Here is a 9,684-nt window from a genome sequence, read left to right as displayed (position 1 = left end):
TGATATTATTTTGTTCCCGGTATTACATCATTTTGTGGTTGAGCTAAGTCCGTACATAACGAGATTGGTTGCCATATACCTTTGCGCGTCGGTCAGGTGACCAGAAACAGGAAATCAATTAGAATTTGATCTCAACGTTGTTAGATGTGCATGCATGCAAGCATATAGTGCGTATTTCGTAATCAAGCAGTTAGCTGCATTATAAACGCATCTATAGCGTAGCTATAAGCAATATTTATTTATTTTACACTGAGTGCTGCTGGAGTAGCATTGTAGCTAGCTCAACTGATCTGATCTACAATAGCGTTTTACGGATTAAAGTTCAGCAACAAACTAGCTAGCTATATGGATGCTAAAATTGGGTTAATTCTGACGATTGTCATCTCTTTTTTGAATTGTAGTAAAGCAGACCAACTACTTGATAACTGTATGCAGTACAAGACCCAGTGTAGTCCAAATAAAATCAAGAATTGTTGTGATCTCACCTCCGAGAGTAAAGCTACCTCTGGTATTTACCAAATGAACAGTGTTTGTGGGAATCATTTTACCACATCTGAGGTCTATTGTGACATGGATACTGCAGGTGGAGGATGGACTGTGATTCAGAGAAATGGTGTAATCGATGGATTTTTGTCACCATACTTCAATAAAAATTGGGTCGAATATGAAAACGGTTTTGGAACACTAAATGGCAGCAAATTTTGGTTTGGCTTAAAGGCTTTAAATTACCTAACGAATACAGGGAAATGGGAACTAAGAGTTGACTGTCAACTTCAAGATAAAACGTGGACCTACTATCACTATACAACCTTTTCGGTTGGAGATTCTGGTGATGAATATCCCCTAACTGTAGGTGGATTTACTGGTATTGCAGACCAAGATGTTTTTGCCTACCATAATGGCATGAAATTCAGTACCTTTGACAATGACAATGATTTATCTAGCTGGAATGGTGCTGCAGTAGATGGCAATGGATGGTGGTTTAACAAAGGCTACAGGATCAGTCCAAACTGGGATACCCCTGTGGCATATTCTCCGACCAAGGGATACACTTCATTCATCCTGATAGAGATGAAAATACGCCCACTGAACTGTGTTGTTTCAGAACCATCTGCAAGTGCATAACACTTCTTTATAGTGACATGCAATATAGCTATAGGTGACTAGCTACTGTGTCAGCTCCATTATATTTAATTGCAGTTGGTTTTCAATCGCTGTATTGTGAACTCATGCATTGTGTTTAATTAACTGTTGCTAAACTCAGTGTTTCAAACAGTTACTGTATCTGCACAAAATATATATGTAAGTCTGGTATGCAGTGGTACTAGAAACCCATTCATTGGCACTGAGATTACTAATATAAATATTATTTCTATACAGATGTATTGCAATGCTTGCCATGCATACACTAATAAAATGGAAGAACAATTGTTAGAACCGCAGTCACCTTACTTTTCAGAATGTTAAGAATTTACTAATTGCTGCTTACCATTACCAACTCTGCATGCAGTGTCACACACTCATGCTCAACATCCCCTTATGCTATTGCGCTCAATTATACAATCATTAGTTAAGGTGTATATACAAGTATTTTTTCTTACCCAGAGCAATCATTCAATGGAACTCCCTACGAGATTGATTGAAAATTGATCTTGAAACATTTTAGAACACTGTAATTAAATAAATATAATAGGTCATGCATTGTCCCTGGTGGACATTGCTAATTAAATAATAATAATAATGGGACAGAAAATTTTCAGATGTTGCACTTAAGGCTTGTACAAAATGGTGATCTCTTGGTGTGTAGGATGCATATGGTACAGCCATCAAAATGGATACGAACATTGATTGACTGTAATTAATTTGTGTTTAGGTATATTTTTATACAGTTATCATGTGTGCTGTTGCATTTTTGCCTTTTCCAGTTTGTGTAATCTTGTGGTTTGTGTGTTTTATGTCTGTGTGTGTGTGTAGCATAGATTGTAAAAGTCTTGTGACGATTTTAATCAAGCTATGTTCATAGGCAGGTTTCTCTTTATATACAAAATCACCATTTATTTTTGTATGGTTCCTGTGGCAATTTTGTACGACATTCATATTTCAGTATTTAGAGTGAACAATTTACCAATGAATGAATTAATTAATTTACACAAAAGCTACAAGGATTACAAACATGCACTAACCAATTGTAAGGATAAAATTGCCACTATTTAAGGCACAAATGTCATTATAGAAGATCCCCATGTAGGCTGTGTCATTCCTCTCATGAAGCGATACTATAATCTATTAAGTGCATGCCCTGCTTTAGCAGCTACATGCAGAGTATTTGAAATGACAAAATTCTGTTGCTTCATACACCGATTCAATAATAATATTATAGTTGTGAATTTTATGAGATCCCTAGTTACATGTGAGAGAGAAGCCTTGGCTTTATAATCCACATGCAGTGTTGGGAGTAACACGTTACTTATGTAATGTTTTACATAATATTATTACTTTTGTAGTAACTAAGTAATATAACAAAATACACTATAAAAACAGGTAGTATAACTCAAGTTACTTTACTTACAAATGTAATGCGTTACTTAAGTAATATACTTACTGTAACGAATGTAATATTACATAATGTTATTACTACAAGTAACGAAGTTACTAATCTCGTCACAGGTAATCCACTGAGTAACGTCTAGCCACAACGAAGTAATGAAGCCTACTGAATGCAGCTTATTCACCAGCTTCTTACATATAACCAAGATTTTCACATTGTCCAACAACACAATCATGTCACGTGATAAGGTGGTAGTTTCATACATGACAGATTAAGGCTGTGGACACAAAGTAATGTAATATGTAATATTATTATAGTTACTTTATTTTATGGGTAATATGTAACTGTAACTAAATAGTTCAGTTGCAAGTAATATGTAATATGTAACTAGTTGCTTTTAAAAAGTAACTTGCCCAACACTCTCCACATGTAAAGAGCCAGTGATGTTGACCATGCATGTGTCTGTGTGACTGACACACACAATTACATGAAGACTATATCCCATGATAACGTCAAGATCTCACATATCTTGACACCTGACACCATGTACAAGTTCTGCCCTCTGTGTTTGTCCTCCAGTGTTTAGCTGGTAATTATAAAGTCGATACAAAAAATATCACTACTTACCTTGGTCAATGCATGTGACTGTCTGCATGTGGTCACTGTGATTAGCAATTTCATAATGTCAAATTGTTTCAATGTATCAACTGTTTCAATGTATCACCTGGTTTCCATGGGGTTGTGCCATGACTACTGCCAGTAAATCAGGTGGGAACAGTTGGCATGACATCACTGGTCCGCCTTTTACCCCTTTCTTCATTTATATATATTTATACTGAACATGCAGTCATCCCTGCTGGTATGCTCAGGAAACAAGTTACAATGTAAACCAATATTATCTAATTACAAGCTAGTGCAGTAATGTGATTGTAAAAGTGATGTAAATAATCAGAGTCAGAAGTTTCAATGAGTTCTGGAGAAGTAACTGTTCTGATATGACCTTGTTTTTAGAAGGTTGAGTGATGTGTAAGAGGAGCTAGTAGTGTGTAAAGTATGCATGTACGTGCATCTGCGTGAGTTTAGGCCACTTCAACTAAATTTCTTTTTTCTCGGACCCAACTAACCCATAAAAAATTGTTAATAAAATGTTTTTGTTCATTTTTAAAGATCACATGTTTGATCACATGAGTTTGTAGTATCGATGTATTGTTGGCCATCCATATCTGCATGGGGCAAGCTTGGTTATTAGAAGAAACGTTGTAAAGCAGGTTATGGATGGATGTTTGGTCATTTAAATGTACTAACCATAACTAATACGTAGTTTGTTATCAAACACCATAGTTACACACGTTGTCATAACTACAGTTTAAAAAATTATTACCATCTATTATGATTTTATTTTTACCTACCTACTGACCCACTAGATTTAGTTGAAGTAGCCTTCGCTATGTGTGTATAGTGTTGTTATGTCCAACCAACAAAATAACTGTGTGGTCAATCACATGCTAGACACTAACATATACGTATACAAACCAACATGGCAAATAAGGTAATTCAACTAACTCCTACTGCATACCTTTGTCACATGACCTGACGAAATTAAATTCATACCTCTCAACTGTCACGCCTCTAGCATGATTATCACGATTTGAGGTGCAATCTCACGCTCTCACGCCCAATGTGTTGAATCTCACGCCTACAAGCAATGTAGCTTAAGTAGTCTATCAGAACCAAAAGGTCTATACAGCGGTTCTAAGAGACCTTGCGCAACAACAAAAACAAACAAAATCACGTGCACAACATTTCGTCCAATCAAATCTAAAAACTATAATTGTCGAACGTGACGTTTTGTTGTCGCGCAAGGTCTCTTAGAATCGCTGTGGGTGGTACTAAAAGGAGGAAAATGAGAAATTAGGAAATCGGAAATGGGATATGGAGCAAGTGAAGGCGTCAGAAGCCATCAGTGATGGACATATTATAAAAGCCAAGTGCATGATTGAAACTTACCGGGGCGGATCTAGGATTTATAAAAAGGGGGGGGGCTAACTCAAAGTACTAACCTCTTGGGTAGAGGTGTGCGAAGCACACTTCCCAACATGTGAAGCATGCTGGAAACAGCCCCCCCCCACCCGAGGAATATTTTGAAAAATAGATGCTAAAATACTGCAATTTGGAGATATGTCCACATAAAATTCATAATATTTTCTGCCTGTAGATATTTTATATACTGCCTTTAGATTATAGGTATGACTCTCTGAAGCATTTTGCTAATGGAAAGTTTGGGTAGGTATAGACAACCAAGCACATGATGCACCCCTCTCACAATTGCACAACACTGAATAGGTGCATGTTAGAATAATAATGTTGAAAGTGGAAAATTTTGAAATTTGAACAATACAATTAAGATTGAATCTGAGAGCATTTTCAATGGAAATTGTGTACCTGAATTAAGTATTGCCATACATATTAACTATACAAGTAGATGAATGAAGCCCTTTAAACAGACCAATGCACTTCATTGTATGTATAGATGCAGGCAGATTTGGAAACATTCCGTAACAGAACCAACTACATGTTTCCAGTGAATGTTCTATTAGAGTAGTTATAGGTGACTGCTCTATTAGAGTATATCTCGATTTTGTATAGCGTGTTTACAGTATTGTTCTGGCAGTGGAGAGAAGTCATGGTTGCCATGGAAGTAAATTGCATCTTTGGCAATGCTTTCGAAGGCTATAGGAGGGTGATTAATAAGCACGAAAGGTGCCGAGACTGAACTGAAAGAAGCCGTTCTTTATAAAAAATCTAGAGGGAATTTCTCCTTGTTAAAAACCCGTTTCTTGGTATCCATGAAAAGAGTGATCATTCTAGTGTGTAGTGGTTCAATGTCAAAGGACTGGGATGGGTACTGTTGATTTCATTTTCGTTTGAACATTCCATCCACGCCGAGCGCTCCGCGTGATGTTTTTGCGCGGGAAATTCGAGCCTTTTAAAACCCTTACCTAGCTAAAGATCTGATGACTTCGTGTGAGCCGATGCGTAGAGCTCTATAGATTATGACCCTGATCTGAAGTGGGGATGGAATATTCTTACAGATGCATTGCACGATACATATGCATGCATGGTAAATAATACATACAGCTGAAAGTATAACACCTCTAGTGAGGAACTCTCCCAAGCTGGTAACATTTTATTTGTGTGCTGCTAGAGTAGGTGTAAATGGAAAAAAATTAATTCCACACTAAAGAAAATGTTTTCCCAAAGAAAGTTGTTTACAGCTGGTTACTACAGTGTAAATGAGGATCCTCCAATATGTGTGCTTTGGGAGCAAGGCATATAGATCTTATACCACTCTGGAACTACTCACTGTATTGTATAATACTAGTACATTTGACATTTCATCATAACAACATTACTGGTGTGTATAAGGTTGAGGTAATTGGTACTGATGAGGGTTGGCTGTTCTTTAACTTGTATGGTATCAATTATTATATAATAAACAGCTCGTTTCACTGAAGGAAATTGGTTAGTAAACTTAAAGCTTGTGAGCACATAAGACTCCTGTAGTGTGATAGAATGTGCAGTATATATATATAGTTAGACAGCTAGAGGATGTATTTATCCAATATCCAAACTTGTTATAATGAAATTTAATTATTTTTTGAAGTATTTTGTTCATCATTACGATTTTGTGAAACTGTTTTGAATTTTTATATGTTTGAATTATTAATTTATTACCATGCTTGAATTGAAATGGCATGCTTTTTACAAACAGCATACATAATCCAGTATAGTTTAAGTTTAAAGCTGAGGTTAGAAGTGCACCCCCAGAAATCATGCAATATTCTAAAGTACTACGTATAAAACACGAGAAAAGCCATTTATATTGTGTGGTTATTCTAGAGTATTTCCTTGGATGTTTGGGATGGTGAACATTAATTGTATAATTATTTAATAAATACCTACGCTGTCCAGCAGAACCTAAAAGACTGTTCTACTACAAGCATCTTGGTCACAGTGTGTGAAATAATGATCGGACACCAAACAATTGCTGGTCAGTTAGCTACATAAGTTGTCAGGCTATTGTATAGAAATAATTATGCAACTGAAATAAATGGTATGGCTATTTTTGTGATGATCTCTTAATACTGAGCTAACAAAAATATAACTATATAGCTTGCTAAAGTTGTGAAACCAACTTTTTAAGGTGGTGATTAAGAAATGGCTGTAATGATGTTAATGCTAATCATCTTTAATTATGAGTGTGATCATGAAAAATGACTGGCATTAACATCATTGCAGCCATTCCACCCATTGATTTCACAACTTTATTTGCCCTAACTTTTTTTGAGGGTCACACACATTTTTTGTAGCTTCAGTATAGATACTTGTTAATGCAATTAAGCCTCAAAGCTGACCCATGGCTGGCTTTAAGGCTTTCTTTTACTTGTCTTTACTGCAGCAATGAGGAGTAGTTTAGATAACTTCATTGAAAATTTCCTCCTACATGTTTGTTTGAATTTCATAGCATTTTTGATAGCAGTTATTTAACAAAGTATATGATTTGAAAAGTATGTGAAATTAAACCTGTTTGATGGCAAAAATTACACTAAGACAAATTAATAGGCAGTGTTGTCATAATTCATTCACTACAATTGTGGCCTATTAGATGTGACTGTTGTAGTAGAGTAATGAAAGCTCTCTACTGGTATCTTGGCACAAAACTTTGTCTTAATACATACTAAGTGCATATAATTGTCTTCTCTTTGCCTATTGGATTTCTGCGCCTTATAACTGTGAGTGAGCTTATAGTGTCAATCATACAATTCTGTAAAGGATGGGGGGGGGGGGGGGTAAAGCCCTTCTTGGCTTTACCTATGTTCGGTAGTACACATGCAATGCCAATTAGCTAAAATATTTTAGGCACATGTACAGTAGCAACACCAGTTTTATTATTCTTATGTCTGGCCTCCCTCCTAGCCTAACACTCATTATTATACTCTGACAGGAATTAAGGTGGATGTAGGAGACATTGCTAGGGGAGGGGCAGAGGAGAGAAAGAAATTTCAGGATAAAACAGTGTTAATTCTACCAGTGGATAAATGGAACACATTAAGCTACATAGTATAATCTTTTGCATAACTTTGGTTGGCATTGCTGAATGAATGAAAGATATAAATTCTATAACTACAGTAATTGTATTTTATGTTTGAATTGAACTATAGTTTGCTTATATAAATATATATCAGATAACTGAATGCACTATAGCTATACAGTGTGACTTGTTAAGCAGCTGAATTCTATAGCAAGGGATCATATATAATGTATCGCATAGCTACAGACAGTCTTATTTATTTATTTATTTATTTTTCTGATTCATCCAAATTGGAAGAGGTGGCACCAAAGGGCTAGGCCTACACTACAAGGGTGCTTCCCCAAAATATTACAAACACACGTATACGTACAGGTTACTACAGCATACAAAATTAGCCACACAGAGAACACAAAAAGCAAGAAAATTCAATACACACACACACACACGCACACACACACACAAGACAAAGTAACAAAAATATTATGCAGAACCAAAGCTTTACAGTGTGATGAAAAGCATTACGATTTGACAATGATAAAATGTTAAATGGAATTTTGTTCTAGATAGCTAAATGGTGCATTGCCAAAAAAAAAGAATACTGGAGTGAGTTGATGGTGGACCGCAGTGGGAGAATGGAAAGGGAATGCCATCTCATACAAGAGGACACAAAAAACCAAAAATCACGAAATTTAACAGCGATTTTATTGTTAATAATATTGTAAAGGAGATTGTCTGAGAGATAATCACAGCAAAATTTTAAAGATGGACATCCTAACTGCTCCAAACATTGATCTCATGATTTGGTCCAAGACTGGGCCAAGAGAACACAGAGGGAACCCTAGAGAAGTAAATAGTATGTTTCTAGATATAGTAAATGAATTTGGACTTGAACAGCAAGTCTACGAATGTACTAGAGAAAATCACACATTAGATCTAGTGCTTGTATCCCAACCCAATACAATAAATAAAATAGATACAATTCCAGGTATGTCAGATCATGATGCTGTAAGCTTTGAAGTGCTCACTAGTTTAGAAAAGCACAAAATACAAAGAAGAAAAATATTCCAATTTCACAAAGCTGACAAAGATGGAATTATATCAGAAATGCATGAATTTTGTGAAACATTCTTTGAACACGATCCATACTGTCGAACTATCCAAGATAATTGGCATCTCTTTAAAACTAGTATTATTGATATCATTGAGAAATTTGTACCCACTAAAGTAATTAAGCCTCATAAAGATGTTCCTTGGCTAAATCGGTTTATCAAGTAAAAAATGAAACTCTGAAACAAATTATATGTTCATGCTAAATGCACACAAGTAGGATCAGATTGGTCCGCATATAGGCATGTGAGAAACAAGGTTAATAACTTAATGAAAGATGCCTATCATAGTTATTGTACACATCTATTTGATGATTCTCATACTAATAATCGTAAAAGATTTTGGTCACTGATTAAACATCAGCGGAAAGACTTCTCCAGCATAACATCCTTAGAAGTTGATGGGCAATGCATTACCTCTCCACAAGAGAAAGCTGAAACATTGAACAACCAATTTTTTACTTTTTTTACAGATGAAAATACTTCATTCTCAAACTTAGAAACCACTTTTCCACTAATTGGAAGTCTTAGTTTTTCTACTAAAGGAATTGAAAACGTTTTAAACAATCTGTCTACTAATAAATCTCCTGGACCTGACTGTATCCCTAACTTTGTACTAAAACTCTGTAGCTCAATCATTGCTCCAGTACTACAGGTAATTTTCACTCAAAGCCTTAAAAATCAGACACTTCCTACAGACTGGCTATCTGCTAACATTGTACCGATCCACAAGAAGGGTAACAGAAACCTGGCATCCAACTATAGGCCTATTTCTCTTACATCTACATGTTGTAAAGTAATGGAGCATATTGTATTTCATTTCATAATGGAACATCTCAACAACAATAACATCATTAATAAGCATCAACACGGTTTCAGGCCTTCTCATTCCTGTCAAAGTCAGCTACTGATACTAACCGATGACATTCTTAAAGCTA

At 35.7% G+C, this 9,684-nt stretch overlaps 1 protein-coding gene across 1 annotated transcript; it reads left to right on the top strand.

Annotated features, from left to right (window-relative positions):
* Nucleotides 1–345: 345 nt before the first annotated feature.
* On the top strand, nucleotides 346–1,125 carry LOC136255194 (fibrinogen-like protein A). The gene has a single exon (XM_066047916.1). The coding sequence runs from the start codon at nucleotides 346–348 to the stop codon at nucleotides 1,123–1,125; it is 780 nt and encodes a 259-aa protein (XP_065903988.1).
* The last annotated feature ends 8,559 nt before the right edge of the window (nucleotides 1,126–9,684 follow it).

The sequence above is a fragment of the Dysidea avara genome, chromosome 5 (assembly GCF_963678975.1).
Source record: "Dysidea avara chromosome 5, odDysAvar1.4, whole genome shotgun sequence".
Classification (NCBI taxonomy): Eukaryota; Metazoa; Porifera; class Demospongiae; order Dictyoceratida; family Dysideidae; genus Dysidea; species Dysidea avara.
This window is presented reverse-complemented; position numbering and strand designations above follow the sequence as displayed.